Source organism: Musa acuminata, chromosome BXJ1-1 (genome assembly GCF_036884655.1).
Source record: "Musa acuminata AAA Group cultivar baxijiao chromosome BXJ1-1, Cavendish_Baxijiao_AAA, whole genome shotgun sequence".
In the NCBI taxonomy this organism is placed as follows: Eukaryota; Viridiplantae; Streptophyta; class Magnoliopsida; order Zingiberales; family Musaceae; genus Musa; species Musa acuminata.
In genome coordinates, this window is record NC_088327.1 from 8345001 (window position 1) to 8360973 (window position 15973).

General features: G+C 38.1%; 2 protein-coding genes across 3 annotated transcripts in view; both read right to left on the reverse strand.

Moving 5' to 3' along the window:
• Window positions 1-114: 114 nt before the first annotated feature.
• LOC135650708 (uncharacterized) overlaps window positions 115-15973 on the reverse strand; it is a 35551-nt gene continuing 19692 nt past the window's right edge. For both annotated transcript variants that reach the window (XM_065170288.1, XM_065170349.1), the window contains exons 8-16: window positions 11968-14983; window positions 11744-11876; window positions 8626-9146; window positions 7620-8534; window positions 7366-7542; window positions 5095-5542; window positions 3561-5027; window positions 2563-2696; window positions 115-1073 (exon numbers count right to left, since the gene is read on the reverse strand). In XM_065170288.1, coding sequence (XP_065026360.1) covers window positions 5345-5542; window positions 7366-7542; window positions 7620-8534; window positions 8626-9146; window positions 11744-11876; window positions 11968-14983 — 4960 coding nt within the window. In that variant the 3' untranslated portion in view covers window positions 115-1073; window positions 2563-2696; window positions 3561-5027; window positions 5095-5344. The remainder of the gene's footprint in view (window positions 1074-2562; window positions 2697-3560; window positions 5028-5094; window positions 5543-7365; window positions 7543-7619; window positions 8535-8625; window positions 9147-11743; window positions 11877-11967; window positions 14984-15973) is intronic.
• On the reverse strand, window positions 338-3743 carry LOC135611216 (uncharacterized). Its single transcript, XM_065107008.1, has 3 exons — window positions 3561-3743; window positions 2563-2696; window positions 338-968 (listed from the first exon to the last, which is right to left on the reverse strand). Exons 1-3 carry the CDS (start codon window positions 3741-3743, stop codon window positions 338-340), a joined length of 948 nt encoding a protein of 315 aa, XP_064963080.1.

The following is a 15973-nucleotide window of genomic DNA, read 5'->3' on the forward strand; positions in this document are numbered from 1 at the left end:
ACCGTCTCACCCGATCAGAAGCCTAAGAACCGCATTGATGGATGCAACGTGCGCGCCCCGACAAAGAAATTGAAGAAGGAGAACCCCCACATCTTTTACTTAAGAGAGTCAACGAGGCAAATCCAGTCCATGTAAAACATGCAATACGGAATCGAAAGATCTGTGTCCAATACATATATGTCCGGACTTTTGGAGTTTCCACTTACTGTAGTAAGCCTTAAGCAGTTTATAGATTAAAGTGGCACACAGCGAGCACATGGACTTTTCTATTACATTGCTCACAGCCGTAGCAGAGGATAAATTAAGCCTTCTGTGGCCAGGTTCTATGGTGGGATGATCAATCTAGAGCAGCTTTGCTTCTCCAAACACTGATCTGTTTCGATAGACCATAGAAAATTGGCCTTGTAACAGTATCAGGCTTCGAAGTCCATTTAGAAGAAGAGGTCCATACAGAGTCATTTTCTGATTCCTGCAAACTCGGGGTGCTTGATGACTTCCTTACTGCGAGAAACCCATTGGCTACAAGAGACTCCTCCAAGGAACTTGTGCTTTGGCGTGCCGACTCAGTATCGGTGTAACTCACTAGCAACTGCTTTGGGGTTAACCCTCTCACCATCCTTCCTAGGAGGCTTTGGCTCTCATCCTTGACAACTGCCTCGGAGATGCCGAAAGGATCAGCATCGGCTCTCTGACGCCGCCTGACAGGCTTATCGGTCTTGGAATTCTCACCATCACTGGAATCCCCAGATCTACTGACTAATAATTCTTGCATAAGGTCACCTTCTTCCGAAAGGAAGCTGTTGATGAAACCTCTTGACCTCCGAGGCTGTGAGTTAGAAGCCGGTGACACTTTAGGTAGTGGTTCATCTTTGGAGTTCAGTGCACCACCTGTTTTGTATAAGGTCATTTCGGTGCCTTCAGCTGTAGGACTCCTTTCATGTTGTGGAAGATCATAGTATCTTCGCAAGCTACACATGGCAGACGAGATTTCATGATGTTGTTGGGATTTTGACTTCAATGGCTGGGGAGAATCTAAGACATCTCTCCGAGGACGACAGATAGGAGTCCGATCCCTGTGAGTACAAATACTTCAAACTCCATAATATTTTACATTACAACGGCTAAGCAGAAACAGAAGCTTTTACCATATAAATTGCTTAAAAGAGAAAAATAAGGCTTATCATGTGCATAAAAACACAGGCCTCTTATCAAGGAAAAAGCTCTATATGAAACCAGCATGTCGACCACTACATAAAACAGCTTGACATCGATTAATCCCATCTACAAAAATCCAAACCAGCTATTTGTATCATTAAATGTACTTAGATGTTACCCGATTATTTTATCGTGATTACAAAAAGCCACCAGAACAATTCACTCCACCGTATGCTCAGCTCCTGATGTTTGTTTTGACATTTGCATTCTTTCGATTTGACTGTGTTTTGCCCCTTCCGGAAGATATTATGCAGAAAATGCAACTAATATACCACTAAGTAAGAATTTGCATATTCATATAAGCTGCAAGTCTCCCTCGTTCATGTCTTGATCATGCATGTTTAGAATTTAAATTTGCCTATGTTCCACTGGTTGAAAAATGCAAACAAATTTAAGATGTAGCATCCTAAAGGATTAAGGCGCATGCAAGGGACCTTCCATGCATATCAAATTCTTGAGGAGGAAACTTTACCAAGAATTAACTCAGCAACTTATTGTAGCTCTCTTAGGCTCCTGAATGCAACAATTGCAAGATATGAACTTAAGCAGATCCTTTAACAAGTCAAATAAATAGGCAGATTAATGTTTGGACTTAAATGGCAAGTCATCAAGGAATGATTACAACAACATGACCAGGTCTTCGATTGCTGACACAGGTCAGAAGCAACATGGTAAGGAATATGACATGTGAAAGATAATGCAAGGATCAGCAGTTATCATATTCCTTCAGAGACCTAATATATTTAGTAGAAGAAAGATAAAGAGATAATGCACAGCTGCAGCAGCAACATAAATAGCATCATGATCAGCTTGCAATGTAATTTCCTCTAAAATAAATATATTTCAAGTTTTGATAGTGTTTGGTTGGATCAATAACAACTTAACAAAGAAAATAGAATATGTTTCAGCAATAGAAAAACATCTAAAAAAAAAAAGAAAAATATCATATTATTTCTTCCAATTATAATAATAGTGATTATTACGAAAAACATATCCCTTCACATGAAAGAAAATAGAAACAGAGGGGGCAATAGAGCATGTGTTTTGCTTAGAAAGATTTCCAATCAAGTAAATACTTCCTTGAAGTCAACCATGGAGAGTTAGGAACTACAAAACTGAGAGAGTTATCCCTTCCCTATTTCTCAAACAAATATATTCAATGCATATCAACTTATCACCATACTATTAGAAGATGATTGACCATCTAATAGCATAGGATAAATGCTTGGATCTCAGTGAGGATCTAAAGGTTTATTTAGATTTTGTAGTGTCTTAAGATCAACACAGTTATTTGTCCTATGAAGATAGTAGCACTCATATAAGTTGCAGGCAGTATGTGAGAAATACCTGTTATCAACAAAACCATTAGATCGAATAGGAGGAGATGAGGGATGCCTTCCAGGAAGAGGAATAAGCAATGATTTGTGAGCAAACATCTGAAGATCCATCACTAGACCATTAATCCGTTTGATATCTGCAACCTTTTGGTAATCAACAAAGAACAATCTCGTCACTTAATCAAACCATTAAACCATTCATCCTTGCTACATGAGAACGTTGCTGATAGTTTTTCAAGCATTAGTTAGACCATATACAATAAAATGCAATTGTTCACAGTGAAAACAGTTTATTAATCTACGTGAAAGAGTTCTCCGATGAAGGATAAAGTGCATTATGCCGAGAGTATACTTACCAACAACCAATAAATTCCTTACATTACATTACACAGATTCAAACTTGCGACTGCAACTTACCAACAACCAATAGTGTACTAACCACTCGAATATCTCAACAGTGATGCTATACAAAAGTACAGATGCTTGAAGGCCATGCATGACTTATGTATATCTAATTGCCATAGGAAGGCATAGCTGGCTGTTATCACATCAGCTTTGACATTTTCCTCTTTTTTTTTTTCTCTTTTCCAAGAAGGTCGAACTAATGAAATTGGATCCTCGCTAAGCTTTCTCTGGATAAGGACACTGGTTAGCTATGAAATTCAATTCAATTCAATTCTAAATTAAAGAATTGTTATGGCAAAATTGCGGTTCAATCCAAGAATCTTGCTATCATCAGTCAAGATTTTTAACCAACTAAGCTACGTGACGTGCATAGCTAGCTTTATCGTTTATTACACTCCTCAAGCTACGTTTATTACACACCCAACGATTAAGCATGAAAAGAAGAAAGTAAAAGGGGCCATTATTTCTTACGCAATATTGATCAAACAAGAACAGTTTTCCTTGTTCTCAAGTAACAAACCAATCTCATCAGGTAATCCATCCAGCTCATGCAAAAGCCACAAAAATCTAAGCCATATTTAGCAAAAGAAGAATCCCAATTACCTCGACGCCGTATTTTATGGCGATGCCAGCAAGCGTGTCCAACTTGGACACATTATGCTCGATGTACTTCGCACCCGAAGAATTGGGCGAACAAAGGGAGGGAGAGGGAGAGGGAGAGGAAGAAATCGACGACGGGAAGGAAGCACCGGTATCGCTCTTCCTCTCATGGGAAAGAGATCCCATCTAAGCCCTTGGAATGAAGAAAGGCCAAACAGAATTCAATTGGAAAAGAACACCTAAAATTCCGTGTTCGATCGGCAATGCCAGAAACACTGAAAAGAACCCTAAATCGATAGATCTCGAGCTAGGGATCAAGATCTCATCGGATTTCACGACGGGATTCGGCTCGGAACCGGTGGAATGCAGCGAATCCAAGCGCTCCGCTGCCCCAAGAATGGAGTGGGAATCTGGGGGGGAAGAGAGTGGGAGAAGACTTCCTTTTTATTTTGAAGCTCACACCAGGCTTATTACTGCAGCTCGACGCGGTACGAGGGGTCCGGTGGTACGTGTCAAGACGCCGGGGGACGTCTAAGAATTCTTTTGTGCATTTTCAAGTTGGGTTGTCGCTGTCTGACAGAGGAGAGGTGTGGGTGGGTGTATTATTAGGCTCTTTCCCTCCTCGCCGCTAGTTTCGCTTTATTAGGATTCTTTCCACCGACGCTTCTAATTAGAGAACGGCGGAATCTGATTGGATAAGGAATTCCATATGATAATTAATTAATTGGTAGAGGAACGGTAATAGTGGATTGACTCATTATTTTAGGCTTTCAAAATTTCATAAGATCTCGACTCAATGAAAAATTCTTGAACCATTAGCAGATGGAATTAATCGTTTGGATAATACATAAAAATTTATTACACTTGATCAGAATGAACAAAATAAACAATATTAAGCAGTAGCATAGTATCAATCGTGTAAATGAAAACATACTATTTTTCAACAATTCATGGGACAAATATGTACCGATATACCAACCTGTATATCATGATATCAATAAAAAAAGTAGAGAAAAAAATAAAGTTGGTATCGACTGTCCGTACCGATTGGTATACACCAGCCATCAATCCGATACAGCAGGTCCACTAGATTTGTATAGAAAACCATCGTTTGAATTCCACATAATGATTTCTCTGAGTAAAAGTAGATGATGGTATCCCATGGCCAAATCTTTTGCACTTCAATGCTCATTTGAGAGTAAAGTTGAACTCAGTAAGAAAATAAAATTGAACTGGACAAGTTATTGACAGAGAAATGAAACAGTATGTACAACCCCAAAAAATATTGTGGAAGGAGAGGAAATATACTTTCACCAAGTAAATTTGGCTGCTAAGAGGCATTTACAAATTTAGGCAATACACGATAAAGCTGCAGAAGGATCACACTGAATCAGTAACCTATTGATTATCTTGTATCGATCATCTTCTGCCACTTTCTTGGGCATGCAGAAGGCTGCTTCAGATATTAGCCTGTCATATACAGAGATATGTTACGGCTAAAGAGAAGAAATTACAGGACAAGAAAAGGTTTTTGTACCATGAGAACAGATGTTCTTCTCTAATCTCCCAGAAGTTGTATTTCCATTCAGGACATGCTTTCTCCCTGCAATGCAAGCCACAAATCATGCTCTTGTGAACATGGTCAATCCTTCCTCTAAATAAAAACTATCGCTCAGGCATGTCGCTTTGTTGATGGGAATAAAGCATTTGGTCCTCGGTTTCCATGCTTCAAACATTGTATGCCTCAAGCACCTTAAAATCATCCTAAGATGGACCTCAATCACATTTCATGGTCTAAAAATCTTCATAGTTCTGGAAACCTGGGTACGACAGAATGGGCAGCGAGAAACAGCAGCAGAGCATCTTAGACATAAAACATGTCCACAGGGAACAATCGTGATGTTCACCTCAGCACTAAGACACACTCGACATGACCATGCTGTCTTAGCTGCATCAGCTTCTCTCACTGCTGCATCGACCTTTTCCTGCAAATATTTTGATGGACATTAAATGCAAACTTCCTGCTGATTTGTATACTCTTACTGACTACCACGACAACATACAGATCAAAGGCAAAAGACAAAAAAAGGTCACAAATAAATGAGTACTAGTGAGAGTCTACAAGATAGCTATTTTTGGTGTTGGCATAAGAGATCAAGCTTTACAACCAATATCATAGCTCCAAAGTACAACAATATGATATTAGGTTTGTTTTTATTAAGATACTATTAAAGGTGAAATGAAATCTCAATCCATTTTTGGCAGTCAGTTAATCACTTAAATAAATCTGGTTGTCCGAGTATGAATGAAACAGATCTCTGCAATAACACATTTTCTCTTCTGAGCTGCCTAATTATTATGTGGAGTGTCAGGATATATAATTTGTCATCAGATCTCATGTCCATTTGGGCAGCACTTCTAAAGCAAATTCTCCTTCATTATCACATATACCAGATCTACTATGCTCTCAGAGTCAGCCTTCTCTATCACCAACAAAATAAGTGGAAGTTTATCCTAAATCTATGCTAATTTAGCTTTGAGGACTGTTTCCCAACCAGTTACTAAGAAAAATCTTGAGTATCCATGTTTTCGTGGATAACCATTTAGCAACCAAAGTAACAGATACTTCAGTTCCAAAAATGAAAAAAAAAGGACCCTTTCTTTTTTAGATCATCGGAAAGCTGAATCCCTATGTTTTCATATCACAATTTCCGGTTACCAGTTATTTTTACCTAGAGCACCACACTTTCATGTGAGCCACCATGGATAGACATTAGGGGCAAGAAACCCTCTCTGTTGAAGAAACCAATCAGCAATGATTTTTTTTCACTTCCATTGGTTACTTGGGAATGATTTAGTTGCTTCAACAAAATATTAAAAAACTTAATTGAGGTTTGAACTAAAATAGCTCACTATGGCGATCAAGAAAAATCCTTTTTTTTTAGGTTTACTTAGTTCATTAAAATTGTTTCAAACTCCAATATTTTTTCTAGAAATTTTTGGATAGACTCGTTGTCTTAATGTACAAAACAATATGCTTTTTCCTTTTTTTACTTTCCTCCACTTTGTCTAGGTGTCTGTAGAGAGTCTGGGAGAGGTCTGGCCACAAAGACCAAATAAGAGGGGTTCCCAACCTATTTACCCAAAGTGTCCAAAAAATATGCTGGTGCTAATATGGGTTTCAAGGTCATAAAATTGATGTGACTAGTTTCTTGTCGTAGAGACATGACTTCTCTGGTTATGCAATTGACATCATAGCTCATATTTAATTTGTCCTTTAGAATAGAGGTTTAGGAATCCAATTTTTGGATGTCTGCCCTTCAATAGATCATAATTTGGCCATGCTCAGTGTCGGCTAGTTGGGAGACTTAAGTTCTGTGTGTGTGAGAAAGGTTCTCATTTTCAATTCCAACTTGAGATAAAATTAATTACTAGCAAATAACCTCACTACACAAAAGAATTGTTACCTTTGTGGTTCATACTTCCATGCTATTCATTAAAAAGTTTGTTTAATCATTTTGAAACATCTTCACTCCATTTTATCAAATTACACAAAAGGATAAAAATGACTTTCTTGTATGATATGTGTATGAAAGATCTTATTTTGTACATCATTGACATCCCTATAGACTACCACAAGAAACAAAAGAAACTTTCATGAAGACAACAGATATTAATTGCATCTATATTTGACCACTATGATATTGGTAATTTTTTATATTCAATCTGACATGTTCAGCAACATTTAACTATATCAGAAATTTTGGTTTGTGAAACAAGAAATGCAGGAACCTAGGAAGAAACAAACCTGCTCGACCAAAAGAGCAACCTGAGATTCTTTCAGCTGTTCTTGCAGAGTTAACGTTGTTTGGAGAAGTGTTTGCTTCTCAGCATCCATATTAATTCCAGCAGCCCAAAGCATGTCATGGACTGCTTGCACCAATTCTTGCGCAGATACTTTTCCATATTGGAGTTCTTTTGAAGTCTGCCATAAAGAAAACCTTTAGCATTTAATGAGCTAAGCCCAACTAAAAAATAATTATGAGCCCTTAGCAGTCTAACCTGGCTTTTCATTTTCTCATTTCCAGAATCCTTGGATGTCTGGCCATGAAGCATTCGATTTCTGTTTATGCCTTCATTGTCCTCTCTTAAGGATGGCATGCAAGCCACATTGGACATAGAAACACTTTTGAAAGAGAAAACCTGTGAAGAAAGTAGTACTTGGGTTTCTCCAGGAGCAATCTCCACAGGAAATCTGTAAAGTGCTTGACCAGCTGATGGCTTTACATCTTCTGGAACTCTACCATACCTAAGTTTCTCCCCTTCTCTTCCTGTCTTCCATGCAACTATTTCTCCTGAGTAAAATGGTCGTACTGGAAGGAACTGCACCTGAAGAGCATCTTGAGATAATAATTCTTTTCCCACTAAAGAATTGTTTTTACTTTCACGTTTCATGGTTCCATGTTCAGACCCTAATTTTAGTGCTCTGAGAACTGCTTTTTCTGAACCATCTTGGCAGGCAAAAAGTGGCCCAAATGGTAAAGTCACTGGTGCCCCCAAAACCTGGCTTGTGACAGTGGCAACTACATCATACACTGTCATAAAACTTGGAGGCTCTGCAATCAAAATGTGATCCTTTGATTTGTCTATGAAGTAAACAGTTCGATGTTTAACACTGTCGTCCCATTCAACAATGGTGGAATGCTTGGTTATCCGTGTAATATCCAGGAGCTTTGGAAGTAAAAGAAATCGAGTGTGGAGCCATTGAACAAATTGCAAATGTTCTGCAATATGTTCCAGTAGATGCCTTATCTGCGATAAACCAAGGTCTTCAAGTGATGGATAGTGATTAGAAATGTTACCCAATAACATTAACACTGCCTCTTGCAATGATTTGCTAAAAAGCTTTTCTTTTACTCTACTAAGAGACACAGACCCAATCTGGCTAACAACCTGTAATTTTGGTCCATCCAATTCCTGCACAAAATAAGGAAAAAGAAACAATTTACAGTCAACATTATGTTCATTTCAGAGAAACCTACACCATGCGAAAAGGTTGTTCCCGCACCTCAATGACAATGTCAGAAAGTTTCTTGACACCAAAGGCCATAAATATACTTTCCGAAAGTTCTGGATGAGCAAATCTTAACCTGGAGGTGTCTATATTACTAAGAAACTGTGACCCATAGTAATCAACATATACACATGATCTTGCCAGAACAAGCCTGCAGCCATCATCTGGGATTATTGCATCAGATAACCAATCTAGTTCAGATGATGTTGAAAGAACAACCTCAGAACACATAAAATTCAGAATCATGATTACCGCACGAAGTTCATTAGGATTAAGGCGTTGATACCCACATGATTTTTGTATGTTTAAAAGAAGTTCTCTAGCATAGGAAACAGTAAGAACCTCCTGCATCCCTATTTCCTTGAGGATTTTCACGAATGGGAGATATAAACTAGGGAGTTCAAAAGCAAATGGTGAAAGGTTAACCATCAGACGAACAAAAAGAGAATTCACGGTAACCAAGCGAGTTCCATTTGCTACCGGTACAAAGGCCACTTTCTGCAATTCTAGAATATCTGCCAGAAGAAGGTTATATATAGAAGAATAAATGACCTCATAAATGAATTGTAACTTCATAACTTGTAAATAATTAATAAAGCCATTTGAATTTAAAGAATTGAAGGATGACTATATCCACAAGTAACATTTGATTTAAATTAGAAAGGTAAAATAATTTGAGTTTTGAATATCCACAAATAATTTGACATCAATAAATGAAGTGTTTTTTGCATTTCTTGGTCCTGTCAATGACCATAATGCCTTGTCCTAACCAAATTTCACAATGATTCAAGGATAAATAACCAAATATCAGCATAACAATATACTGCCAATCTCAAACATTTTTTACTATATTTGTTTTTTTTCTGGAAGTAACCACTTTCATATGGTAAAAGAAAGATCAAACCTAAGAGTGCTAGCATTACCAATAAACAACATGTCATGTCCTATCAGCTTGGTATCTTCTGGTGTCATTACACTCATTGGTCTCATAGCATTTATCATGCAACAAGTCTGCATTATGAAGGCCTTAGGAAGCGGGTGTGTAAAAAGATTTGCCTTCTTAGGCACATCACCTAAGCATATACCAGCACAAAAATAGGACAGCATGTTCCTTGTCGTATCTGTGATATAGATCTATTTTGATCATCTACAGGTGCAGGAAGAAGATGTCTTTTACATTGGAGACCTTACTGGTAGCTTTGGATGCTTACCAAAATCCACCTTTCTTAGAAATGTTTCCTCATTCCAGATTAATCATCCAAAGCATAATCTTCAGGATCAAGACTAATCAAGCATCAACATTATTTTAAAAATCCAAGTCATGACAAAGGCATTTCAATTTAAATGTTGTTTCATATGCGCAACAATTTATACGTAACCGAGAATTGCTGATGGGTTAGTTGTACTACTACCAAAGAATACTGATAGGATATTTTGTACTATCATCTATAGCAAGGTTCGCCGTACCGTACCATACCGGCGTTTCGACCCGGGCTCGGTACCGGTACGGTACGGTATACCGCTCGGTACACCCAGGTGTACCGAGCACTGTAGCAGTGCTACAGTGCTACAGTACACTGCTACACTGCTCGGTACGGGCGGACCGGTACAGGGCGGTCCGCGTACCGCTAGCCTGTCGGACCGGTACGTACCGTCCGTACCGGGCGGTACAGTCCGGTATGGCAAACCTTGATCTATAGTATTTAAGGAACTAAATTCATAAATATTAAAACAAACATAGCCATCATGTGTGATCACCTCAAGCTTTGGGACCTGAAGTCTTAACCTTGAAGACTAACTTAAATATTATGACTTTGGTTCTCCTTTTAGAACTTTTAAATCTGATTCATGCTGTGACCATCAGACAATTGGTCTCATGTGATCCAAAGCTATGCTTATACACAATAAGGCGGGTAAGTGAAACCTATTCCATAAATAATAAGACTAACCATAGTTGCAGAAGCCACAAATGGTCTATTTGCATAACACATGACATAGACAAATATGATGATAAGATACCTTAACTGAATTTAGGAAAAATTTCAATGAGAAGAATAAAATCCATTATTCCATTAAACATCCATCTGTTTCCACAATATCTACTTGACTGAGATTCAGCTTTGAGAATAAGGTATTCAGAGATTGTGTACTTCTACTGTTTTGGCGTCGATTCACATTTAATCCTGATAAAGCATAAATACTTTCAGATTTAGCAGTGTCTTAGGGACATTTTTAAATATGTTTGATGCATTTTCTCTTTATTTCCATAGGAATTGCTCTGAGCAGCATAAAAATTACAAGTGCTAGCAATAGTCTACAGTATGTTCTCATCAACCCAAAGGCAAATGTAGATTTTCCTACTCTGCAACCACCTCCAGAGTTCCGAGCTTGTTGTCTTAAATATTCAGTTTACACACTAAGAATAGTCCATTAAAACATGCTGCTATAAAACCTAGAGATTATATAATCTTGAATTTGACAACCACATCTGGCTAATTACAGTTTAGTAATGATGCAAATCTACCATATCATCATTGCAGATGCATTAACCATAATAGAGCATTCTGTATCCTAAGCAATAGTTTATTCAAACATGCTGCTACAGAACCAATAGATTTTATAATCCTGGATTTGACAACCACATCTGGCTATTTACAGATTATTCGAGATGCAAATCTAACATTATCATCATTTCATATGCATTAGCTTGGTTTCAGATAATCCAATTTAACCATCTTCAGAAGTGGCAATGAAATTTAAGATATATGCAGAAAATTTTCTTGCACATCTCATATTGTTATTAGCAACCACCCAGTATCACTAAAAACAATTAAAAAAACCAACCAGTAGTGAGCTATATGATGTGATATTAGTCATTGATCAGGCCAGTAAATATGGCCTAAATTGATCAAACCAGTAAATATCGGTTGGTATGAACAAGTCCAACAGGTATTTGAAACCTTATTTATTAGCACCATCCAAAACAAAAACCCAAGTGCTATAAATTTAATCTATCTGGTACAATATCACAAAGCCTAGGGATTAGTGGAGAGCAACAATAATTGTATGGCCTAAAATGTATATAGATATGCATGTATGTAAGTATGCAAACCTGAAGAAGAGAGTGTTCCCCATATCTTATCTAGGTACTTCAAAATATCTAGAAAGGCATCTTCTACCGTCATCATGCCTGTTGATGTAGGCCAGTGTGCAAGGGTATCTTCACCATTAGCTCTTCCAACAACCTAAGACCATTTTTCTCAGAAGTCAAAAACTGTAAACATGTAAATGTAAACATAAAATTTCATTTTGTCACCTAACGATGTGTTCATTCACCTGCAAATGCTTCAAGACTGTAGAAAAAAGCGGAGGACTTCTCAAGCGAAATGCTCCACAGGAATATTCAGGAGGAACAACATTTTGCTTGACAAGAATTGGAGCAATGGTCCAAGCCAATGGCCAATCTTTTAACAAGACAGCATCACTATATGAAGTAAGTACCCTCTTCCCACCCTTCTTACCACTAATACTAGGGAAACCTTTCTCAGCAGGTATAAATGAAATCTTCCCAAGATTCTCACAGAAAGAGTTGTCATACAGAGAGGCAAAGTTTGCAAGTATTGTTTCTACCAAAGAGACAGCTAAATTCCATACTTCAAAAGAAACATCATTTTGGTTACCTGAGAAATCTGCCTCAAAATCATCTGCATCCTGCCTGTCACCAATATGTTCATTTCCTAGCTTCTCTATTTTCCTTGCACATTCAATTATGGTGTCAGCTTGCAAAAATGTTCGAAGCCCTGTTTTCTTTAAAATCTGTAGCCAACCATCTGTAATGAACCTCTCCCCAGGAAACTTGTTGTGTTCCCCAGAGAAGATTGATGTCAGCAAACAATCATGAGGATCAAGCAGGTCCCGTGGTTTGAATAGCTCTGAACAAAGTTCATTTGCATTACGTACAAAGCTAGTCTCTTTCAAGGAGTTCACTACAGTAGAATCTAATTGTAGGTCTTTCCAGTTCAAGTAGATGTACAACAAAATATCTTCCTGTTCTCCTGAAGTTTTCCTCTCAAAATCAGGCAAGGCAAATCTCACTAAAACATCCTGATCTCTTAGCTCATTTATTCCAAGAGCATGGAATAAAGCATTTGCATCCATGGTATTAGAAAGACACCGCTCATCTCTAGGACGAAAGAATGTAGACGGAGAAAGAATACATTGATCAGGGCTGAATAACCTTGTATACGTACCAAGAACAGTTCTAAATATGGGAAGTTCTCTCAACAAATCTAGCTCTTCTCTTTTATATGGACACCCATTGAATGACTTAACATCCAAAGCAAATAGGGCAAATAGTTTGTCACGGTCTTCATTTGATAAATCAACTGGCACAGAAAAATAGCCAGCAACTTTGACAGCAAGTAATTTTGATACAACTACCTGACAAAGAGTTTCGGAATGTGCTGGGAGAATATTATTGGGTACCCCATACTCCAGGAAGGAGACATCATATACAGGTACATTAAATTGATTAAGAAGACAAAACAACCATGGATATTTTGACTTTGTTAATTCAAAAGCAGAATAATACAACTTGTTTAGTTCAACGTTTGGAATATTATCCACAGAAGAATCCAGTAATCCAACCTCTTCACTATTGGTTCCTGAAGTTCCATTCACAAGATTTAAGTCTGAAATTGGTGGTACAAATACTAGGTGAAGCTCTTTAACACGACACAAAACTGGCCCATTCAGAAAGGCAGGAATTAAAGGCCAATCAGCTATAAGTGATAGCTCACCCTTTAAGGCTGTAAAGATTTTCCAGAAAAGTTGGATCCATTCATGAGTGGGTCCATCACCTGGTGGGTCAGTATTGGTGTTCCATGAAACCCATGGAGCCCTATTACTGCTCATTACCTGACTCACCCATTGCTCATTAAAAAGAAACTTCAAATTGCTTGACAATAAGTGAGCAGAGAAACCTCTCAATTTTAAATACCTTTGGATATTTTTGTCAGAAAGGAGGGCAGTCAAAATATGCTTTTCTAGACATAGTGGATGTACAAAGCCATCTGTCAAAGGATGCATAAAAGATTGCTGCTCCTTGCTCCCAATCCAAAGCTCAGTCACTCCAAGCCTCACAAGGTGCTTTGTTGCAGTTGGAAACGGTATGCCTTTGAGTTCAGCAACTACAGATGGCAGTAACCGATCAGCATATGGACCAGTACCTGCAGTAGCAGGTATGTAGGACAGAGTATTACCTGTCCTGCCAATATCCTCAACAACACCACGACCAAAATCATATAAAGCCTTGCCAAAATATGTAACAATTTCAAGTGCATCACCACCTGAATTACTGGAGTTCTGGGCAGCATTTTGATGGGATCTGAGCACATTTGTGTTTGAAGGTATGATGCTTTCAATCTGCAAACTACTCCCTTCCCCAGATCCATCAGTTCTTAACAGACCGAATGACTGCTGCAGCTGAATGTCAGATAAGCAATATTCCAAGACATCTATATAGGTCTCAATAGATCTAACTAAAACAGATGAGGAGGATTTGAGGAGGTCGCGAACCATCTTAGGCTTAATTTCTTTCGTCTTAATTCCAACAGCCTGAATTTCCCTGACCAATTCCCATGGTACAGAAAACACAGGATAATGTTCTTTTATGAAACTGCAAACATTGGTTGGTGGCAAGTTGCTGTCATCTCCATTTCCTGATTGAGATAAAAACATGCCTTCATCAGCTTTGACAGCATTTCCACCATAAAGTTGCCAGACAGGAAGGTCAACAAGGCGCATATAGAAAGGTCTTATCACTTGCTCAATTAATGACTGCCAATCTGCTTCAATTTTTTTAGATGAACTTGAACCACTGGCAGCAACATCAAGCTCACTAGATATGACAAATTGTTGTTTAGACCTTGGCCAGAAAGAGTAAATTTTATCACCATAAGCCTGCAAACTAGAGCACACGGAACGTGCCAAATTTGGCTCAATCGTAGAACTGATGGGTTCCTTCCTAAGCCTTTGAAATTCCAAAATCAATTCAACATATGCATCACGAACACACAACATCAATTCTCTGTTCCAAGCTTCAATTATATGATTTCTAGTTTCAAGTTGTAGCTCTGGAAAAGTTGTTTCATGAGGACGGCTAAAAAGATACCGCCCACCATCATGGCATACAAGAAAACATCCAAGAGCAGTGACAGGCATACTTAAGGTTCCAGACAGGGGAAGAGGAGACAATACACAGCTGGATGTATGAGCATTTATAGGATGACTATTCTTAGATATCTGAGCTGCAACTCCAGCAATGGGTGTTAAATCATAAGCAAGATACCTCCTGAAAAGAAGCTTAATTATTCAATTGAATGCAATGAGAAAGTAGCAATCCTAAAGTTACAAGTAATCATTCTCCAAGACACATTTCACTTGGTCTTGCCATAGGTTTATGTATATATAAAGGATATCACAACTTCAACAACTGACAGATATATTTTTGTCGATTATTTTGGCTACACGTTATGTCTTATCAACATTAAGATGTGTCACATGCTTCACACAACATCTTTATTGGATTTTGAATACAGCTTTTTAACATATGATGAAACAAAAGCAGGCCTTCAAAAAGAGGTCAGTTCTTTATTATTTTCTCATGATATGATGAACCATTTAAGTATTTTTTTCCTTTGAACAGTGAAAGATGCAACAAATATTGACTAGGATATCATGTCAAAGATAAGAGCCATATCAATTATTATTTATAAAATAATTAAAATTCACCAGTCCAGTAGTACCAGATAGTTATCACAATTCAAAATGGAAAAAAAAACCAGGTGAAGCACAAAGACTTCATAATGCAGATAGGTTAATCTACAGTCATCACAAGTGCATTTCGTATGCATTGGCCTGAAATATCCAACTGATGAAGTTATGAACAAAAAATTTACGTCTTTCAGAGCAATAATTGTCGTACCACCCAAAACGATATGAAATAAGTGGTACACACTATTCCAAGTGTGGACCAATATACAGCCCACCTCCATTTTCGGCTGTTCGATCCAACTGAGGGAAAAAAATGAAAGAAACCTAAAACAGCATTGGGCCCAGGCCAATTCAGTAATTGAAAAAAAAAACTCCTCTTCCTCTTCTTTCTTCTTCATCCTCTCACCTCCACCGCTTCCTTTTCTTCTTCTTCCTCCTCTACCTCCATCGCCTCCCCTTCTTCCCCCTCTTCCTCCACCGCCCCTTCCTCTTCTTCTTTTGTCTTCCTCTCCAAAACACCAGGACAGTCCAACCCAATCACTGAAATGGGATTGGTACTTGAAACGGT